This window comes from Notolepis coatsorum (assembly GCF_963971535.1).
Source record: "Notolepis coatsorum genome assembly, chromosome: 8".
Lineage (NCBI taxonomy): Eukaryota > Metazoa > Chordata > Actinopteri > Aulopiformes > Paralepididae > Notolepis > Notolepis coatsorum.
In genome coordinates, this window is record NC_140172.1 from 44213084 (window position 1) to 44236620 (window position 23537).

At 42.6% G+C, this 23537-nt stretch overlaps 1 protein-coding gene across 2 annotated transcripts in view; it reads left to right on the top strand.

The window, feature by feature from the left end:
• The window catches only part of LOC311233710 (transcription elongation factor SPT6-like), a 58850-nt gene that overhangs the window by 31815 nt on the left and 3498 nt on the right, over positions 1-23537 (top strand). For both annotated transcript variants that reach the window (XM_084320706.1, XM_084320707.1), the window contains exons 26-37: positions 9356-9503; positions 10245-10387; positions 10495-10635; positions 11074-11269; positions 11523-11668; positions 12241-12333; positions 12595-12708; positions 12854-12978; positions 15684-15796; positions 16980-17060; positions 18284-18462; positions 22874-23154. In XM_084320706.1, coding sequence (XP_084176832.1) covers positions 9356-9503; positions 10245-10387; positions 10495-10635; positions 11074-11269; positions 11523-11668; positions 12241-12333; positions 12595-12708; positions 12854-12978; positions 15684-15796; positions 16980-17060; positions 18284-18462; positions 22874-23154 — 1760 coding nt within the window. The remainder of the gene's footprint in view (positions 1-9355; positions 9504-10244; positions 10388-10494; positions 10636-11073; positions 11270-11522; positions 11669-12240; positions 12334-12594; positions 12709-12853; positions 12979-15683; positions 15797-16979; positions 17061-18283; positions 18463-22873; positions 23155-23537) is intronic.

The window sequence follows — 23537 nt, forward strand, 5'->3', positions numbered from 1 at the left end:
ACTATGCTTGAGTAAATTGTAATTAACCAAAGGAGAATATAAATTATTATTATTATTATTTTGTCCATCTTTGACAGTGAATAACACCATGCTAACATTGACAAGCACCTTCTTGAGATAAAGTGTACAAAAAATCTAAGCAAATGAATAAAGGGCAGATGATTTACAGGGTTTTTTGTAGATACAGTACTGAATTTTGCCATCCAGACGCATGCAATTTGAAATATGAATATAGAATATCAGTTAAATTACCATATGATGGCCAAGTCATACATATATGGCTCGAGCCAATTCTCCTCTTTCCAATGGCAGAGTTAAATCACCAGGAGCCCGTTACAGGGCAGCAAACAGGCCTGGACTGGCCATCGGAAGCACCAGGAGTTTTCCCGGTGGCCTGGGGGCTTCATTACTTAAGGCAACCATCTTGCGCCTAGCACGGCGACGCAGCAGCGCCAGAGCGCAGTGGCGCGCAGGTTGCCGCACGCAATCCCCCCTGTTTTAACATCGACGGTTAGCTCAACTCGTTCGCCAGCTTGCTGTGGAGCCTGCGGTCCAGTTGGTGACGAGTTCGAATCACTTAAATTTTTATTTTTTTACGTTTAATTAACACTTTAACTGCCGGAAGACGCTTTTAGGCGTCCTTCCCCGCCATGCTCAAGTTGCCGAAGACGCCGTAACTCGTCTTTGATATCAATATTTCAAAAATCTGTGATCGGAATCATATTTCCTTTCCGGGGCCCTGAGACACAAATGTGATCTCCTCTCAATCCTCTAGCGGTTCAAGACCGCCATCTGGTGGCCGATCGGCAGATCGAAAAAAACGGATGTTACCTTTAACCCGGTAGGACTCACTCCATATGGGGTCCGGGCACTCGCTAGTGTTAGAGAGACTCAGTCTTCACACAGTGAACATCGATCGCTGCAAATAACTCGAAAAAACAACATGATTTGGACGTATATATTATTATACAACCTGGAAATGGACGGATATTTCTATATCCCATAATAGGAAAATGTCTGTTCCACGCTCATCGCCCAACGGCGCGAGGGAGATACGGTAAGATTCAGCGTTATTTTTCAATGTGTACGATACTAACTGCTATGATGAACATTTGACCCACATTTGATGAATGGTATAACGCTGCCCACGGAATTATAAACGCCCCCCTCGGCCATCCGGTCAACATCAGATTACGTGTAGTAACTTCCAGAAGTCCGTCCAGTTGGATTTTTTTATATCGCGCCGATTGCTATCAAACTGTATTTGATCATCAATATAATGCATTTGGGGCTATAAATCTAGCTTTCTCATCTGGAGAAAGCTGCAGAAAGAGATGAAAACATACTTATACTTTAGATCATATTTTAGTATGAATATGTGAATGAAAAAGTTTAACGTTCATACACCCTGAACAATACATATAGGACATTGAATGGGCCCTAATAATGGCAATTTAGCAATAGAATTTAAAAAGTTATAGCCCTGCAAAGAAGGGGAACTTCTCCATAGACAAATAGAGATGGCAACCTATGGTATATCATGAATTTAGCCTTAGGCAATCAAAGTGTTAATTTATCGCCTCTCTATATAAACGTCTTTCTTTCGCCGGTTAAGTTTAGGCATTCTTTCGGAGTTGGTTATGGTTAGGGTTAAGTTTAGGCATTCTTTCGTAGTTGGTTATGGTTAGAGTTTGTCTTAGAGCATGGCAATATTTCTTTCGCCGGTTAAGTTTAGGCATTCTTTCGGAGTTGGTTAACACTTTGATCGCCGGGGTTAAATTCATAATTTACCATCCCTTGCCAGCCCTATTTAACATGGAGAAGTTCCCCTTCTTTGCAGGGCTATAACTTTTTAAATTGTATTGCTAAATTGACATTACCATGGCCCATTCAAAGTCCTATATCTATTGTTCAGGGTGTAGCAACGTTATACTTTTTCATTCACATATTCATACTAAAATACGGTCTAAAGTATAAGTATGTTTTTATCGTTTTCTGCAGCTTTCTCCAGAACGTGATTTATAGCCCTAAATGCATTATATTGATTGTATACAGTTTGATAGCAATCTGCGCGAGATAAAAAATTTCAACTGCACGTACTTCTAGAAGTTACTACGTATGATCTGATGTTGACCGGATGGGCGGGGGGTCGTTTATAATTCCGTGGGAAACGTTATATCATTCATCTAGTGTGGGTGATATGATCATTAGAGCAGTTAGTATAGAAGACATTAAAAAATAACGCTGAAACTCACCATAGCTTCCTCTCGCCGTTAAGAGATGAGCGTGGAACAGAATTTTTTCTATTATGGGATGTAGAAATACCTGATCCATTTCCAGGTTGTATAATAGTATATACGTCCAAATCATGTTGTTTATCGAGTTATTGGCAACGGATCGCTATCCATTGTGTCGAGATCGAGTCCTGGGACCTATAGCGAGTGATCGGACCAAATTGAAATGAGCACCAGCTTCCACTTCCTGTTTCTTCCCTGGGCGATCAGGCCGATCGGCCACCAGATGGCGCTCTTGAACCGTTAGAGAGTTGATAGGGGCTCACCAGTACATCTCATGTCTCCGGGGGAGAAATATGATTTCGATCACAGATTTTTGAAATATTGATATCAAAGACGCTGTCCAGCGTCAGCGGCAGAATGAGCATGGCGGGGAATGACGTTCCAGCGTCAACGGCGATTAAAGGGTTAAGGTTAGGGTTAAGTTTAGGCATTCTTTCGGAGTAGGTTAAGGTTAGGGTTAAATTTAGGCATTCTTTCGGAGTTGGTTAAGGTTAGAGTTTGTCGCAGAGCATGGCAATAGAATGCAGCCTATTTCCGCTCTGCCGCGGTCACATGGGCGTCGTGGCCAATCAGAGAAACGCTGAACGCAAGTTGGTTGCCTGAAGTGTTGACCTGGCCTGCGCAGATAAAAAAAATATATATATATTTTTTTTGCCTGCAGTCAGACCACTGAACTTAGAAGCAGGCCAGGCCAGTGTTTCTAGTTGCGGCGGCGTGATAGTTAGATAACCTAGGTGGGGAACAACCAGGAGATCACTGCGACAGAGGTTAACACAGTCTAAACGCACACAAGTTGGAGAACTATCTCTCTCTCTCGCTCACACACACACACACACAAAGGGAGCCGCATGTGATTGGTGGAGGCGGGACCAGGCCATACAACTGATTGACAGCGGAGACGGCGAATGGAATGACACATGGCACTTCTGCAGAATGACTGAGAAAGACAGAGCGAAAGACAAAAAATGTCAAGCATAACTTGCGCTTGAAGATGGACAGTGGAAAAAAGAGGAAGGGTGGAGCAGAGAGGGAGAGAGATGAAAAAAAGAAAGGCCCTTGCAGGAGATGTCGCTATGTGGCAACAATCATAGATATATATAGAACACTAGATAGCTTGCCCGCGCTGCCGGCCAATGGAGAGCGACGTCACTGAACCGCCGCCATCTTGTGAGGGTCAGCCTTGAGTGAGAGTGAGTGAGCTGCACAGACAAAAATACTCATAACTCGCTGAAATATTGACGGATTTACAAACGGTTTGGTTTATTACAAGCATTATTAACGTGGCTATGGTTCAAGCGGTTTGTAAAAAAAAACATCTTTAAAATCTTTTTTTTTTATAAGTGTGCAGTATCATAACTACATCTTTGATGTTTATAGCAAACCAACCCGTTTGTAAATCCGTCAATATTTCAGCGAGTTATGAGTATTTTTGTCTGTGCAGCTCACTCACTCTCACTCAAGGCTGACCCTCACAAGATGGCGGCGGTTCAGTGACGCTGGTGACTCCGCCTTAAGCTATCTAGTGTTCTATAGATATCTATGGCAATAATTACCAAATGTTTTCTTGCATAAGTTGGACCACCAGGCTAGTCAGTGATAAAAAATAAACATGCTAGCTAGCTAACATAGCTGACGTTACCATGCATCATCATCGTCAAAAGCCCAATGTTAAAGCTGCCAAGAAACAGGACAAGCAATAATTTAACCCTTGTGTCTGAAAACTAAAGTGTTACACTCTTACCATTAGGGGACTAAACTATTCAAAAACGCCATAAAAAGATTATATGTTGAAATACTTTTCCACATTTTTTTCCATAAATCTTTTATTCAACATCAGCCCTGATCATAACCATTTTAATTTTGCGATGAATCTTTTTGTAATGTCAGAATGAAATACTCTCACTTTTCTGAAAAGAGTTGTTGTTAAATCTGACATTACAAAAAAACGAAAAATCCATCGAAATCAGTGGTGTTGCTAATCATTGACATATGCTAGCCTGTAATAATCTCCAGAAAAATCCACTTTGCATTTGATATATTGAAAATATTAAAATGTTTATTTATTTATTTTTTTAAATAATTTGTGATGCCAAGTGGCCTGACTGGGGCTATATTTCGCACTATATTTCCTGGCCTGAATGATTTCCCCAGTCCAGCCCTGGCAGCAAAGACCGTGAATGTCCATAGCTCCGCCATTTTTCACCGGATTGCGGCAAGTTTTTTTCTAGGCGTTCACAGAAATGTAAAGAAACAATATACGTTGTATTTTATGGCAATGACGTTGAGGTTTGTTCGACCCGTGAGATATAAACACGAACATCACGTCAGAAGAATGACGTGAAATATGGTTGGACTTCCGTTGTAGGCGGCTGGTGTGAGCTGGGTAGTGTAGTTTTATGAAATGTTGACATCCATCGAAAGCCCTGGGTCTCCTCTTTCTTAGGACTACAACGATTTCATGATGGCTTCCTGTGCTCGTGTCTAAATCGTCCGTTTTCCGGTGCAATGCCCAGAGAATTTTATAAGCTCGTATTTAGCTAATAACACTTAAAATCAGAGATGTTCGATATTTTACCAATATCCGATATACCGATATTGTCCAACTCAACAATGCAGGGCAGTGGAATTAACACTGTTGCTTTTTTTTTATTATTATTATTGATCTTTTTCCCCCTCTGTTACAAAGGGTCAGATTAAACCGAATATATATATATTCATTGCTTGAGATCCCTTGTATAATATTTGTATATCGTCTGATATCCCTTGTATATTCTTTGTATATATACACAGAATATCCCTTTACCTAGGTACAAGCCAGACCATAATATTCGTTCTCCTATTGGACAGCGACCCCTAGGCGCCAACGGCCATACCCCCAATGGCAAGTTCAAAGACAACGCCAAGGCATGTCTCAACATGTCCAGGTTTGCGCAGTAATACGAGACAGAACTGAGGTTGGCACTAGATTATTCACCTTACGTATAAAAATACGTCGCAGGTGGATACAGCAGTAGTCTTATCCCAAAGTTGAAGCCTTCACCACGAGTCAACGACATGCATTAAAGCATTCCGTCTCCAGACGGATTTCCGTCAATTTGATTGGGGAGATCCGTCCATTTGATTCGCGGTCTGACGGAATTGGCTACCTGGTATAATATGATTTGTAGATGCATACACATTTAAACAAAATTGAGCCAATCAGAGGCGCCAAATATGAAGAAAAAAATCGCGCAGCGCCAAGCAGAGTCATCACTCAGCGACTCGAGAGACAGGACGCTGCTCGCTCCGGAGGCTCGCTCCGCGGTTGCAGCTGCAGTCTATTGGGCGAGTTACACATTTGCGAGGTCTGAGAAGTCTGTCCACCACATGGCAGGGTAACAAGATAGTCATGTAAAATAATTAAAAACTGCATGTTTTGGTTTAACGAGTCGCCTTTTTTGCAGCCTCGCGCGTCAAGTCAACTCTGCTTGTTGACCTACGTCACAGCCACCACGCTGCTTGCACTCGCTGCTATACCGATTAGCTAACGTTAGCTTAATAGCGTCGGTTAAATGGAAGGAGTAAGCCGGCCACTAAAAAGAGAACCCACCGCGGGGTTCTCAGATGAAAAGGATGAGCGGGACCACCTAACAAAAGAAAGTTTAGAGAGGAGAGGACGTTTGAAGAGACTGGCTAGGCAGCGCTACTGGGGGCTGTAGTGGTGAGTTGTTAACTTGTTCCGTGTGCCGCAACTATGTCAAAAACAGAAACAACACTTTTGTCATTGTCGTGTTACTTCACAGTACAATACGTGAGTCCCCTGCTGTGGTTGTGAGTATAAGTTTATTAGCTTAACTCCGTAGCAACATCACACAGGTGTATCTGTAGACAGTCTCCTCCCCACCATATATTCTCTCCCCACCGTATATCTTTTTTCTACCATCCCCTCCTAATGTACGGTCTCCTCCCCATCATATGTATATAATCTCTGTTAGGATCTATGGGTAACTACTGTATATTTCTCTCCCACCCACCCCCTCCTAATGTACAGTCTCCTCCCCATCATATGTATAATCTCTGTCAGGATATATGGGTAACATTACTGTATATTTGCATATCGTATATGTCACAAATGTAACAGTACTATATACCTGTAGACTGTAGTCTATGCCATAAATGTCACTATGAATTGAAAATGGGGGACCCTGATGATGTAAACAAGACAAACGTCTTTCTCTGGTCTGCATCCCCTTAACAATTGTGTGTATTGAGCCATACTGTATTGTACCCATTCTGCAATCTGTTAAATATTGATTGATTGATTGAACATTTTATTAACAGAATTGCAGAATGGGTACAATAGAGTACAGCTACAATTGTTAAGGGGATGCAGACCAGAGAAATACTTTTGTCTTGTTTACATCAGGGTCCCCCATTTTCAATTCATCATAACATATATGACACACATGACATACAGATAGACAATACTGCTACATCTATACATTTATGACATACCAGATTTACAAATACAGTATTGTTTGTGATACAAAAATAGTCTAAAAAAGAGAGTATATACATTGGAGGAGGTTGGGTAGGTGGGGTGGTACATTGGAGGTGGTTGGGTAGGCGAGGTGGGGTAACTGTACATTGGATTATCGACAACCTTACTTGGTCCCAAGAAGAGGGTCTTGTGTATTAAATAAAGTTTTCATTCATTCACTCTGGATCTGGTAAATCCAGTAGCAATACACACAATTGTTAAGGGGATGCAGACCAGAGAAAGATGTTTGTCTTGTTTACATAACCAGGGTCCCCCATTTTCAATTCATAGTGACATTTATGACATACACAACATACATGACATCATGACATTTATGACATGGGGACATACTTGACTTACAGGTATAGTACTGTTACATTTGTCACATATATGATAAGCAAATATACAGTACTGTTACCCAGAGATCCTAACAGTAAATATATACATATGATGAGGAGGAGACTGTACATTAGGAGGGGGTGGGTGGGTGGTAAAAAATATATACAAACGGTGGGGAGGAGACTGTCCATTGTTGTTGTGGCATAATTGCTAAACGTGTTTAGTCCCTTGTTTGTATGATAACAAGCCGTTTAGTTCATGGTTCAAAGTAATGGGAAAGGGGTGCTAGCTTGCCATCAATCAGAAGCTAGCCACAAGACTTGCATTCTCGCTCTCCAGCACACAGCCTCCCTGCCTGGCACAACAACCACAACAGTAGGGTATATAGTCAGTCAGGACAGTAGGCTCTACAAGTAGGCTCCCTTAAAACGCTAACGCTATTAAAAAAAATAGTGGAGATTAAAATAAGAATATGACTTGGCCTGAAAAAAAGTTCAGTCAGGAGATTTTTTTTTGCTTTAATCCCTGGTCAACGACCAAGTGAAGTGAGCAACTTTGCGTCTAAATAGAGCACTTGTAACATGTGCGAATAAGATAGTAAAGTGTCATAGTTTAGTGAAGTAACGTCAAGTTCAACATAGTTTAATGTGACGGATAGTACACCGGAGAACCTACACCGGCGAATGCAGAGCCTTTTCCGGCTGGATTATATTGCTTTGGTACCGTGGCTGCTGGAGCAGAGAACCGTCTACCCCACTGTCGTGTGGGATCTACCCCTGTGAGGAGCACCCTCAAGCCCGCCTCTAGGACCAGAGGCTGGCTAGCTTTCATCCATGCTGTCGTGCATACTGGATTATAGCTGTTGCTTCGTCTAAGGACCAAGGGAGTACTGCACCGACTCCCGTAGCTGGAGCTTCTTTATTCCGCGTTGATCCAGACTTTGCACCCGAACATTCCTCTACCCTGCCGGCTTACAACCGGAGGGAACCCCCTAGTGTCTCCAGCTGACTACGAGTGTGCCTTATGTAATTACTATGCTACAGGTGGCGTCAGTTATACCCATCTTACTATTCTCATGGACGTACGCTCTTGACCTACTTTAAGTGTTCTTCGCCTTACAAGCGCAAGTATAATTCTCAATCTGTAACCTACCGTTGCTGCTCTAATAATAATAAATCCCTCTAACTAGAACTTTCTTTGTCATTGCCGTATTCTTGTGTGGGTGTTCACCAGATATATCATGTACTGTATGGCCAGTAATTAAAGTACATAACTAAGTAGTGGTTTAATAATACCATACTCTCAATACAGTCAGGGAATTGTACCCCTCAGTTACACCCTCCTTTTTCCTCCGATTTTCTCCCATCCCAATGTCAGTCGTTATGCCAATTCCCAATCCCCTTCCTGGTCGCTGCGCACTTACCCCCCACAGTCGGTCTGGGAGAGTGGAGGCTATCACGTGCTTCCTCCGACACACGTCTAGCCAATCAACCGCTTCTTTTCACCTGGCAGCACGGACTCTCACTGAGAGGGTGTAACGTGTGGAAGGATCACACTACCCCCCTTAGATCCTATCCGTGCTGAGCAGGCGCCCAGACCGAACTGTAGGAGCAGGAGCTGTTTACAACGACCCGGACCCACCCGCCAGCTTTCCCACCCTCTAATACAGCCAATTGTATTAGTGTGAACGGCCAGCCAAGCTGGTGACAACGCCGGAGCTGTGAGCTGGATTCGAACAGGCGAATCCAGCGTCTCCGGTGTTGGTGACGAACGCAATCTCCGCTACGCCACCTGACCGCACACTTGCTTCTTTTCATTGTTTTGCTGCACAAACGTTGTGTGTATCTCCGGATGATTCTTCCTGAGGTGGGAGATCAAATTTGAAGTATTGAAGGAAGGCGTCTTGGTTCCTGCATTGTGAATCAGGACCATGTATAAGGTCCAACTATACCAGGGAACCTAGTAGCATTATGGTATTAGTAGTATTGTGGTATTAGTAGTATTATGGTATTAGTAGTATTATGGTATTAGTAGTATTATGGTATTGCTCGTGCTCACTGTACACGGAAAACAAGTGTACTGACCACTGTTGTGTTTTTTTATCCAATGATGATGGAAAAGAAAAAAGATTAAACTTGCAGCCAACATCACTTTCTATCCCTCAGGTTCATCACCTGTACCTCTGCTCTGTCTCTTTTAGGGCTACGGTAACAAAGGCATCACCCTGTATGACATCCGTGCTGAGCTGAATGCCAGGTACAAAGACTTGAGAGTTCCTTACAGGGTCCCCAACACTGAAGAGGTCTACAACCTGCTGACCAAGGAGACTCCGGAGACCTTCTACATCGGTAAGAGATACACCTTCTGTTGGACACCTCACTTAACACACAATGAAATACACACACCAGACACCTTTTGTTGGACACCTCACTTAAAACACCATGAAATACACACACCAGACACCTTTTGTTGGACACCTCACTTAAAACACCATGAAATACACACACCAGACACCTTCTGTTGGACACCTCACTTAACACACAATGAAATACACACACCAGACACCTTCTGTTGGACACCTCACTTAACACACAATGAAATACACACACCAGACACCTTCTGTTGGACACCTCACTTAACACACCATGAAATACACACACCTTAACACACCATAAAATACACACACCTTAACACACCATGAAATATACACACCTTAACACACTATGAAATACACACACCAGACACCTTCTGTTGGACACCTCACTTAACACACCATGAAATACACAAAAATGTCCCTGGTTCAAATGACATAATACATAATATTACTATGACTACAACACTGATGCTGGTATGGGATATCGGGTAGATACCAAGCTGAAACAGGGTATCATTGTGGAACTTTCCCAATACTAAAACCTGATGCCAAGAGCCACATGTAATGTGTCTGGATTCAAAGCGATGTATCTTGATTTTCTGCACGTTTGGCTCATAGCATGTTAGCTCTTCCTGACGGAGAAAAATGGACTCATCTCAGTCGGTGTCTACTGTCTAGTGACCCCAAAACGTCTCGTCGTCCTCTCCATCCCCAGGGAAGCTGATCACTAGCGTGGTGACGGGTATCGCTCACCGACGGCCCCAGGGTGAGAGCTACGACCAGGCCAACCGTAACGATGAAACCGGGCTCTGGCAGTGCCCCTTCTGCGAGCAGGACAACTTCCCTGAGCTCAGCGAGGTACGAGACCTCTCCACCTGACCCTTTCCCGTACCGATCCTCGTGGCCTCGCACCGTATCGTGATCACAGAGCGTCTGAACAATGAGAACCTCTCTCCCCGCTCCAGGTGTGGAACCACTTTGACAGCGGCTCGTGTCCGGGCCAGGCCATCGGGGTGCGGAGCCGGCTGGACAACGGCGTCCAGGGCTTCATCCCCACCAAGTTCCTCAGCGACAAGGTCGTCAAACACCCAGAGGAGAGGGTCAAGGTGAGACGGCCACACCACGTGCTCACACACACACATACACACCCACCCACACACACATACACAAACACACACACACACATACACACACACCGCGTTCCCGCACACATACACACGCACATACACCGCGTGCCCGCACACATACACACAAATTGCGTGCCTGCAGTGCACACACGCATTTTGTTTAGTTGAAAGTGAATTGATCTGGTGGCTCACCAGCTAAAGGTGCATCATGTACAATGTAAATGTACATTGTACATCACAATGTTGTAGGTTTGAATCCGACCTGAGACCTTTGTTGCATGTCTCTCTGGTTTCCCATCACTGTCTCATGAAGCAGAAATGTCCTAATAAATATATATATATATACTGTTATCTAAAGAGCTACTAATCCGTGATCTAATAATTTCTTCCTTCCTTTTTTTCCTTCCCTCCGTCCAGGTGGGCATGACGGTGCACTGCCGCATCATGAAGATCGACATCGAGAAGTTCAACGTTGACCTGACGTGCCGCACCTCGGACCTGATGGACAAGGCCAACGAGTGGAAGCTGCCGAAGGACGGATACTACGACTTCGACACGGAGACGGAGGACCACAAAATAGAGGAGGAAATCAAGAAGAAACAGCAGAAAACAAGTCAGTAGAGTTTGTTTTTAGAGCATCGATGTGCCATATTACACACTGTCATTAGGAAGTTATTTTGATATTCCTCCGATAGTTTTATTGGAGAAACCCAGGAACTCTCACAGATCAGTAGACAAAAGAGAATGAAATATATTTTGATGCTGACATCAATAATTGTACAAGATGGAACCAATTAACCTATCTCAAACCCGCCCTCTTTTCTTGATCCTCCAAACTGCTCTTGGCTATCTCTCCCTCTCTCCAGCCTATTTAAAGCGTGTGATCGCCCACCCCAACTTCCACAACATCACCTTTAAGCAGGCAGAGAAGATGATAGAATCTATGGACCAGGGAGACTTTGTCATCAGACCCAGCAGCAAGGGAGAGAACCACCTCACCATCACATGGAAGGTTAGGAACACTGATGGTAAAAACTAAGAGCTAGATAGATGCAACTGAATATATAAAGAGCTATATAGATACAACTGAATATATATAAAGAGCTATATAGATACAACTTAATATATAAAGAGCTATATAGATACAACTGAATATATAAACAGATAGATAGATGCAACTGAATATATATATATAAAGAGCTATGTATATACAACTGAATATATAAAGAGCTATATAGATACAACTGAATATATAAAGAGCTATATAGATACAAATAGATAAAGAGCTATATAGTTACAAATAGATAAAGAGCTATTTAGATACAAATAGATAAAGAGCTATTTAGATACAAATAGATAAAGAGCTATATAGATACAAATAGATAAAGAGCTATATAGTTACAAATGGGTAATGAGCTATATAGATAAAGAGCTATATATATACAACTGTTTAGTGTGTGTTAGTCAATAGGTTGGATAGGAGAACCTTCTCATGCCAAAAGCTGAATTGGTTGAATTGAAAGAGTTGAGCCCATCCCTGATGTCTATGCTAGATATTTAGTCTGACCCTGAGTTGTTTTGTAGGTGGCTGAAGGCATTTACCAGCATGTGGATGTGAAAGAGGAGGGCAAAGAGAACTCCTTCAGTCTTGGACACACCCTTTGGATTAATAATGAAGTAAGTGTGTGAACTTGCGTCTGCAATGTGGTTGTGTTTTTAGTTTTTTTCCCCAATGTAAACTATTATTATTTAATTTGTTAAGCCTAGTAGATGATTTCATGCTTGTTGCAAAGGTATTCAACAGATTATTCTTGTAAACAACTAGCCTTTGTTTATATTCAATTGTATTGCTGGATGAACACGTGGGACTTTCATCAACTAGTGATCAAAACCCCATTCAATACTTTTTTTTAAGAGTTTTTATTTATCTCCCAACAGCAATATGAAGATCTGGATGAGATCACTGCTCGATACATCCAACCAATGGCAGCGTTTGCCCGTGATCTGACCACTCACAAGTACTTCCAGGACTGCAATGGAGGAGAAAAGAAGGTAAGAGGCAGACATACATCTTGTCATGACTTTGTAACTATGTTACAGGTGACTGTTATTTTCATTCACGTTACACTTCATACCTGTTTCTTTTTTGTAATATTGTATATCTCATATCTCCCTTTCCCTTGTTTTTCTCTCACAGAAAATGGAGGAGGTGTTAATCAGGTCAAAAAAGGAGAAGCCTACGTTTATTCCCTACTATGTCTCAGCCTCCAGAGAACTGCCAGGAAAGTTCATCCTCGGCTACCAGCCTCGTGGAAAACCCCGGTGAGAGGAACTGTTCTCAAGACCACTCACTGTTATGCTGCTGTACTGGGCTGGAATACAGTGAGAGGAACTGTTCTTAAGACCACTCACTGTTATGCTGCTGTACTGGGCTGGAATACAGTGAGAGGAACTGTTCTTAAGACCACTCACTGTTATGCTGCTGTACTGGGATGGAATACAGTGTTCGCAACAATCGGGCAGTTTGTAAGCCCTTATTTCAAATGTGCAAATGTTTGGCATGTATTTATCATATATTGCACTTAATTAAATTAAATTGTGAGTAAGATACCATGCCTCAATGTGACAACACTTTCAAATTCTCTTTCTTCATAAAATGTACTGCAAATTGGAAATTTTATTATTAAAGGAATAGTTTGGATTTTTGTTACATTGTATGAAATACTTGCCAGTAGTGTAGTGGATGCAAAGCTATTCTCTTACTTACCAAGTCCTGTGGCCGGAGTTCTGGCCGGTTTCTGAGCTAACCGGAAAGCCAAACGGTTTTAGTCCACACCACAACATGCAGGCAAAAGGGTTACCTATTCCTTTTTTTTTTTTTTTGGTCTTTTTCCCCCTCCATTTTCCTCAGATTTTCTCCCATCCCAATGTTAGTCGTATGCCAATTCCCAGTCCCTTCCTGGTCGCTGCGCACTTACCCCCCACAGTCAGATCATCTGGGAGAGTGGAGGCTACCACGTGCTTCCTCCGACACACGTCCAGCCAATCACCGCTTCTTTTCACCTGGCAGCGCGGATTCTCATCGAGAGGGCGTAGCGTGTGGGAGGACCACACTATCCCCCTCGAGTCCTATCCGCGCTTAGCAGGCGCCCCGACCGAACTGTAGGAGTCGCTGTTTGCAACGACCCGGACCCACCCCGCCAGCTTCTCCCACCCTCTAATACAGCCAATTGTATTAGTGCAGACGGCCAGCCAAGCTGGTGACAACCCCGGAGCTGTGAGCTGGATTCGAACAGGCGAATCCAGCTCACAGCTCCGGGGTTGGTGACGAACGCAATCTCCGCTCGGCCACCTAACCGCCTTGGGTTACCTATTCCTAACACATGATCAGCATCCTCAACCACTCTGGATTCTGATATCACTTGGCACTATTTCTTTCATTGAGAAAAGCTGGTGTATTACTACGCGCTGGAGCCGTTTCACAGGTAATGCAGCTTATACACTTTCACAGTTCTGGAGGAGCGTGTTTTGTTTTTTTGGTGGGTAACCCTTGGCCTGCATGTTGTGGTGTGGATTCAAACTCTTTTGGTTTCGTGACCCCGTTTTGCTGCCTGTCAAACGCTTTCCGGTTTGCTTGGAACCCGGCCAGAACTCCAACCAGTAAGCTAAGAGCTTTGCTTCGAGTTACACTACTGGCTAGTATTTCATACAACTTAAAGGAACTTTTGGGGAAATTCGCTTATTTGCCATCTACCCTGTAGTTAGACAAGCAGATACATACCCTTTTCTTCTCTGTGCATGCATTATTAGGGAACAGCCACACTGTTAGCCAAGCTTAGCGTCATTCACTGGAAGTAGGTGTGCCAGTGTAGCCTAGTTCCCAACAGTCACGAAATACACTCCAAATACAACTCCAAAACCTTCCTGTAAACATGTTGTGACCTGTGTATTTACCACGTGGAGATACATACCTAATAATAATTTGACATTTTCGTTTTCTAAGCAGATATATACTCTGAATTGTTTTTTGCCAAACCACTGCTGCCTGAGCGCAGTGATTTCATCACCTCAAAAGCCCTGTTGTTTTTAGAAAATATACACCGGTCACAACATGTTTATATGAATGTTTTGGAGTTGTATTTGGAGTGTATTTCATGACTGTTGGGAACTAGGCTACATTGGCAAACCTACTTCCAGTGAATGACGTTAAGCTAGGCTAACGGTGCGGCTATTCCCTAAGCCTAATGCATGCACAGAGATGAAAAGGGTATGTATCTGCTTGTCTAACTCCAGGGTAGATGGCAAATAAGCGAATTTCCCAAAAAGTTGGCATGTTCCTTTTAATGTCAGAAAATCTGAACTATCCTTTTAAGCTACTTATGTCTTGCATCAGTGCAATACAGTGTTATGTAAATCCTAGGGCAAGGCTCAGTCAAGGGCACAAGCTACATGTTCAGCAATGGCTAGAATCCCCTCATTAGGGGGGCCTTCGTGTTTTCAGTGACCCAGTACTGCAGATAGACTATGGATTATAGTTTCTTTCAAGGTAGGTAAAAAAAGGAGAAGCCTATGTTTATTCCCTACTATGTTTCAGCCTGCCCCCCAAATTCACACTAAGGTAGATCTATCAGCTATATCAGATTGTATGGCCGTCCTGCCATCTAACTACAATATATTTTATACGTTTGACAAAAAGATGCACAAAACATCCCACGTTTCACTGAGATCAATGCACAACGGTGGCCATTTGGAAAAATGTTAATGGGCCTCAGGGTTTAAATTTACAAAGTGCCTAGTAGCTGAATCCTTTTCTGTCCTGCATAAATCCTGTGCCAAATCCTTTTTTAACAAAATGCCCCACTATGTCCTTCTTCATGGGTGTTTGCTGTTGGATTCACATCATATGATGAGTTTCCTTTTTTCTTTTCGTTTGTATTTTTGTGCCATTTCATCAATTAACTATGTGACCTCTATGGGGAGCCACTCAACAAGCTCTAATATACTGTTCTTAACATTGTTCTCTGTAGGATCGAGTATGTGACCATCTCGTCATCTGGCTTCCGGTACCGTTCTCAGATGTTCACTACGATTAATGGACTACTGCGTTGGTTCAAGGACCATTACCAAGAGCCCATACCAGGTTTGTTTATTTGTTTATTGAAAAGGATCCCCATTAGCTGATGCCAATGGCATACATGTATACACAGACACACATGCATATACACGTATACATACATCATATACATACATACACACACATACATACATATTCAGTATATATACAATACAACAACCTAACGTATTACAATCATCCAAAAAAAGTCAACATACAAAAGAAAGGAAAAAAACAATATTGCACATGAAAGATGAAGAGCTAATGCTTGCCTGTAAAGGGCAGCATTACCATCTTCAGCTTGTCACAGTTAAGAAAATAATAAGAACAAATGATTTAAAACTAAAATAAATAACCACTGGACTACTGCTCACTAGCTAAGTAATACATTCGTAATTTATGTTTAAATGATGATTTGCTATTTAATTGACATGTGTTCTGGACAGCTATTCCAATAACTAATGGCTCAATAAATGATGATATTCATAAGTCATTCGATTTTGGTCAAGGTAACATGATCTTACAGGTCGGTGGCCTGCCCTGCCCGCTGGCTACATCTGCTGAGAGTATGATGCATCCTCGCTAGGGGATCATTCTCAAGGGCTCGTACAGAACCAAGCATTTCACTGTAATGTACATGTACTTTATACGTGGCAAATATAAGCAAACTTGAAAACTAGGGACACATGTTTTAAATAGTTAACCAAATCCACCCTTAGAAACAAACCTTAGAAATGAAATCCAATAATCACCCCCCGGGGATCACTGTTGATTAGGAAATTGACCAATCTCAAGCCCTGCCCTCTTTTCTTGATCAAGAAAAGAGGGCAGGGCTTGAGATAGGTAAATTGCCAGGAAATGAGCAAGTGTTGTGGATAAATCCTATACACGAGGGAAAAAATGTATGTTAAAGGAAAACTCCACAACATTTTGGGAAATTAGCTTACCGGTATTAGTAATGGTCAGTATGCATGCCCATCTGAAATATGAATACGTCACATGCCAATTTCAAGGTGTGGCCAACAACACACTGGGTTCCTTTCACACCGGCCGGGTGCCCACTGTATGTCAACACAGTATGTTTTAATATTGGGGGTGCACACATTGCACCATGTAAAAATAGAGCCTGTTGGCAGCCTGGACAGTGTAGAGGTTGTATGTCATCCTGGTGAATGCTCTGTGACGCTTGTCCTTGTTTGTCCCGTTAAAGGTGTGACCCCCAGCAGCAGTAGCAGCAGAACACGGACACCAGTGTCTGTGAACGCAACCCCACCCACCATCAACCTGGCTGGTTAGTCTGTCTTTCTCTCTCTCACACAACCCCACCCACCATCAACCTGGCTGGTTAGTCTGTCTTTCTCTCTCTCACACAACCCCACCCACCATCAACCTGGCTGGTTAGTCTGTCTTTCTCTCTCTCACACAACCCCACCCACCATCAACCTGGCTGGTTAGTCTGTCTTTCTCTCTCTCACACAACCCCACCCACCATCAACCTGGCTGGTTAGTCTGTCTTTCTCTCTCTCACACAACCCCACCCACCATCAACCTGGCTGGTTAGTCTGTCTTTCTCTCTCTCACACAACCCCACCCACCATCAACCTGGCTGGTTAGTCTGTCTTTCTCTCTCTCACACAACCCCATCCACCATCAACCTGGCTGGTTAGTCTGTCTTTCTCTCACACAACCCCATCCACCATCAACCTGGCTGGTTAGTCTGTCTTTCTCTCTCTCACACAACCCCATCCACCATCAACCTGGTTGGTTAGTCTGTCTTTCTCTCTCTCTCTCTCACTCACTCACTCACTCACTCACTCACTCACTCACTCACTCACTCACTCACTCACTCACTCACACTCTCTCTCTCTCTCTCTCTCTCTCTCTCTCTCTCTCACACACACACACACACACAACAGCAATCTCAATATGATACAAATGTTTCTGTTGTAAGCTTATGAGAAGGGATGCACTGATATTATCAGCAGGCAATCGGTATTGACGATGTAGGCTTTAAAAAGAACCATCACAGTCAGTCTGATTATTTAGTTATTTTTTCCCTCTGATTTACATCATGTCCTTTTTATTATCTGAATAAATTAATGATTTTTACAAAGCAATGTACAGTAGTAGAACATTTGTAAAAGAAAGAAAATTACCGAAAAGGTGTAGGCTGAGGCTTATAATTGCATACCCTTAGTTTTTACATTACATTATTTACAAAAGAACATAATTCAGTACATAATTTTGCTAAAACAAAAGATTACAAAAGTGTCATAGTTGTATATAGAAGACATATACACATTTATTTATTTTTCATATATATTTTGTCATGATTTTAATAGTTATGTTATAATAAAATATAATGTCTGAACCTGTATATCTGTGATTGTACTAAAATTCTATATGTGTGTGTGTATGGATCTGATCAAAAGCCCATATTAGCTGCCCTCTAGTTCTCCGGTTGTTCCACCATGTCAGGCTTGTTACTAACTCATCTCAACGTTCCCCCTCCAGATCTGACGCGAGCCGTCAACGCTCTCCCGCGCAACGTAACCTCACAGATGTTCAACGCCATCGCCGCGGTTACGGGCCAGGGCCAGAACCCCAACACCACGCCGGGCCAGTGGGGCTCCAGCCAATACGGCTATGGCGGCAGCACGGGGGGAGGGGGGGGCAGCTCCTCAGCCTATCACGTGAGTGGAGATCACAGTTCCCAGAAAGAGGCGGTGCTTGTGCTATTCTTCAAAATACTTAAATCAGTCCGGATTCTGAGATAATTTTATTCTTGCTTGCCAGAGCTGGATTGAAAGTTAAAGTGAAAATGTACCCTAAAACATAATTGACATTGTGCTATTCTAGTGATCTTGGGACTGTTTATATATATATATATATATATATATATATATATATATATATATATATATATATATATATATAAAGCACATTTCCGATGAATACGCAGGCATGAGTACAGTGCATGTACTACTATACTATACCTGATACTAAACTATATACTTTATGTAGTATATATATATTAGTGCTGTCAATCGATTAAAATATTTAATCTGATTAATTGCATGATTGTCCATAGTTAACTCGTGATTAATCGCAAATTAATCGCATACAATTTTTTTTTTATCTACCTTAAACGGATCTTTTTCAAGTTCCAAGTTTTAATATTATCAACATGAGAGTCAACAAATGCTTGCTTTATGCAGCCATTTAACACAAAAGGATGACCCTCATGCATTGCAAATTTGCATCAAATTCAAAACAGAGTGATGCACAAAATAACTTAAAAGAAAATAATAATTTTAAACAATGAATAAAGTGTGCATGAAATAATAGGCGAAAGAAAACATTAGGAACTTGTTACATTCACCCACACAAGGGCTGATGACTCACACCCCCGCCCCCCCCCTCTCTCACACACACTCTCCCAGCTCTCTCTCTTGCCCCTTCCTCATCTCTCACCCCCCCCCCTCTCTCTCTCTCTATCTCTCTCACACACACACGCATGCTTTTTTCGAAAAAGTTAATCGTGAGTTAAAAAAAATTGTGGCGTTAATAGAATTGTGCGTTAATACAGGGATTAAAGTAAAAAAAATCTCCTGACTGAACTTTTTTTCAGGCCAAGTCATATTCTTATTTTAACCTTCACTGTATTTCTTTTTAATAGCGTTGGCGTTTTAACACTATGGTCGCCAAAAACGCCTTACCACGTCATTCCTCGCCATGCTCATTCTGCCAAAGACGCCGTACCACGTCTTTGATATCAATATTTCAAAAATCTGTGATCGAAATCATATTTCTCCCCCGGAGACTTGAGATCTACTGTTGATCCCCTCTCAACTCTCCAACGGTTCAAGAGCGCCATCTGGTGGCCGATCAGCGGATCGCCCAGAGCGGAAACAGGAAATGGAAGCTGGTGCTCATTCCAATTCGGTCCGATCACTCGCTAATAGTCCCAGGACTCGAGCTAGACACAACGGATAGCAATCCGTTACCAATAACTCGATAAACAAGATGATTTGGACGTATATACTATTATACAACCTGGAAATGGATCGCATATTTCTACATCCCATAATAGGAATATTTCTGCTCCACGCTCATCGCCCAACGCTATGAGGAAGCTACGGTAAGATTCAGCGTTATTTTTTAACGTGTTCGATATAAACTGCTCTGATGATCATATCACCCACACTAGATTAATCATCTAACGTTGGCCACGGAATTATAAACGACCCCCCCCCCCCCCCCCCCCCCCCCATCCGGTCAACATCAGATGATCAGTAGTAACTTCTAGAAGCACGTCCATTTGAATTTTTTTTATCTCGCGCAGATTGCTATCAAACTGTATTTGATCATCAATATAATGCATTTAGGTCTATAAATCACGTTCTGGAAAAAGCTGCAGAAAACGATAAAAACATACTTATACTTTAGACCATATTTTAGTATGAATATGTGAATGAAAAAGTATAACGTTGCTACACCCTGAACAATAGATACTTGATGTTGAATGGGCCATAGTAATGTAAATTTAGCAATACAATTAAAAAAGTTATAGCCCTGCAAAGAAGGGGAACTTCTCCATAGACGTGTTAAGACGTCATTCCTTGCCATGCGTAATCTGCCAATGACGTTTTACAGCGTCTTTGAGATCAATATTTCAAAAATCTGTCATGGTAATCATATTTCACCGACGGATACTTGACTGGTGCTGGGGATCTCCACTCAACTCTCCAACGGTTCAATATCGCCACCTGGTGGCCGATCGCCAAACCGGAAGTGGGTAAGTGGGGCCGGAAGTGCTTGGTGTCACCCCTATTCCGTCCGCCACTCGCTATCGCTCGCGGGACTCCATCTTGACACACTGGATAATCGATCGGTTGCCGTAACTCAATAAACAACGTTATTTGGACGTATATATTATTATACAACCCAGAAATGGTTCATTTAGATCAACATCCCATAATGGCGAACTTTTTGCTCCACGCTGATCACCCAACGGTAAGAGGAAGCTGCGGTGAGTTTCAGCGTGTTTGATTATTATTATCCATACAAACTGCTATGATCAATACATCACCCATACTACATGATTCATTTAACGTCGGTCATTGCATTATAAACGACCCCCCCCCCCCCCCCCCTCCGGTCACCAGTAGATGATGAGGCATGACGTTTAGGACCTTGTACAATTGACATTTTTAATCTGACGTCAATCGCTAGCAAACTGCATTTGATTATGTAATATATGCATAAATGGCTATCTCACGTTCTAGGAATTACTGCAGAAAACGATAAAAACATATTTATACTCTAGACAGTATTTTTATATGAATGTGTGAATGAAAAAGTAAAACGTTCCTACACCCTGAACAATAGCTAATCGATGTTGAATGGGCCATAGTAATGTCAATTTAGCAATACAATTTAAAAAGTTATAGCCCTGCAAAGTAGGTGAACATCTCCATAGACAAATAGAGCTGGCAGTGATCAAACATTGATGGATATAAGCGTGGCAGAGAAAGGGTTAAGGGGATGCAGACCAGAGAAAGACGTTTGTCTTGTTTACATCAGGGTCCCCCATTTTCAATTCATAGTGACATTTATGACACACAACATTTATGGCATAGGGACATACATGACATACGTACAGGTATATAGTATTGTTACATTTGTGACATATACAATATGCAAATATACAGTACTGTTACCCATAGATCCTAACGGAGATTATATACATTATGATGGGGAGGAGACTGTACATTAGGGTGGGTGGGAGAAAAAAGATACATACGGTGGGGAGAGAATATACAGTGGGGAGGAGACAGTCTACAGATACACCTGTGTGATGTTGCTACGGAGTTAAGCTAATAAAGGATACTCGCAACCACAGCAGAGGACTCACATATTTGTACTGTGAAGTAACACGACAATGACAAATGTGTTGTTTCTGTTTTTCTTTTTGACATAGTTGCGGAACACGGAACAAGTTAACAACTCACCACCGTCTACAGCCCCTGCATCATACTGTAGCCTAGCCAGTCTCTTCAAACACTGCTATCTTCAAACTTCCATTCCTCTCGAAACTCTTTTGTTGAGTGGTGCCGCTCATCCTTTTCGTCTGAGAACACTGCATGTGTTTTCTTTTTAGTGGCCGGCTTACTCCTTCCATTAACGTTATTATGCTGACGTTAGCTAATAACTATGTGTTGGGGATAATGGTTCCGCACGGACCATATTGTTTGTTACATTGCTGTCTGCAAACTCGCTCAGAGTGTCAACATAGTGTTGACATTGAGTTGATGTTAGCTGCTAGCTGGCTACCCAAATCCACAACAGCCAGGCAGCCAACCGTACAAAATACAGTCTCAGCCAATCACATCGATTTGTACAGTTAGTTAGCTCCACTCCATTGCGAAATAAAAGTTAGCCAGCCAGGACAGCCTGTATTAGCAAGCTACAGTTACAGTAACGTTAGCCACCCGAAGATCGGTAGCTAGCTAACGTTAGCCACAGCTTCAAAAACGAATTTCAATTATGTTATGAGCTATCAGCTAGCCAGCTAGATAATGTTAGAAAACGCCTCGTGTAGTAAACTAAAGTGAATAGTTTACTGGGCCATTGTTTAATGCTTCAGTGGTGTTAAAAGAGGACCTGCACGCTTGCTATCTACGGTGCAAATGATACGGGTCTGTGAGGGGGAGGGCACTGTGAGCAGCATGTGTGCGTCAAGCTCATGTTTGATTGGTTAGAATGGTCAAAATGCCCTACGCATCTACAAATCATATTATGCCAGGTAGCCAATTCCGTCAGACTCCAAATCAAATTGACAAAAAAAAAAAATGAAATCCGTCTGGAGACGGAACGCTTTAATGCATGCGTTAATACCGCGTTAACTTTGACAGCCTTAATATACTTGATACATATACATATAGTGGGTGTTTGATGTCCATACATATTGCAGTCCTGCAGATCGTGCAGCAAAATGAGCCCTGTCTGCACTGATGCCCTAAACTTCCCTTTGGTGGTAAACTCACAAAATCTATGACGACTGGAAAACTGAACTGACCTTGTTCCCAACCTTCCTTCCAGATGTTCACCACTCCCCAGCAGCCGATGGCGACACCCATGATGACGCCCAACTACTCCTACACGACGCCCAACCAGCAGGCCCTGAACACGCCGCAGTACCCGGGCTCCACCCCCCAGTCGGCGCTCTCCCACGGACACTCGTCGCAGCACCACGGCCACCACAGCGCCGCTCACCACGGCACCACTCACCACGCCCACTCGTCCAACACGCCATCGTCCTCCACCTCCTCCAGAGGACGCACGCCGCAGCAGCAGCCGCAGCCTCAGCCGCAGCAGCCAAAGTGAGTTGAAGATTCAAGAGGTTTATTCGTCACATACATACCAGGGCATACAGTGAAATGCGGGTGGCCATGCCCGCTTTGATTGTGCCCGCTTTGATTGTGCAATAATACTAAATAATAAAATAGACATAATAAACGGGTAACAAAATAGGCATGATAAAATAGACACGCTAAAGTCCTGAGATGTTAGCTACGGATTAAGGCACTGGGTCCCAGGGATGTGCTTTTTGGGGGGGTTTGGTGATCAAATATTGAATATTGAACTATAATAATCAGTGCAGGAGCTCACTTATCCTTGAAAGACACTTTTATCACTGACTTAAAAGGCCCATACATCTCTATAAATGTTCAGGGGGGAGGGATTAAGTGCTTACCCTAAAGAC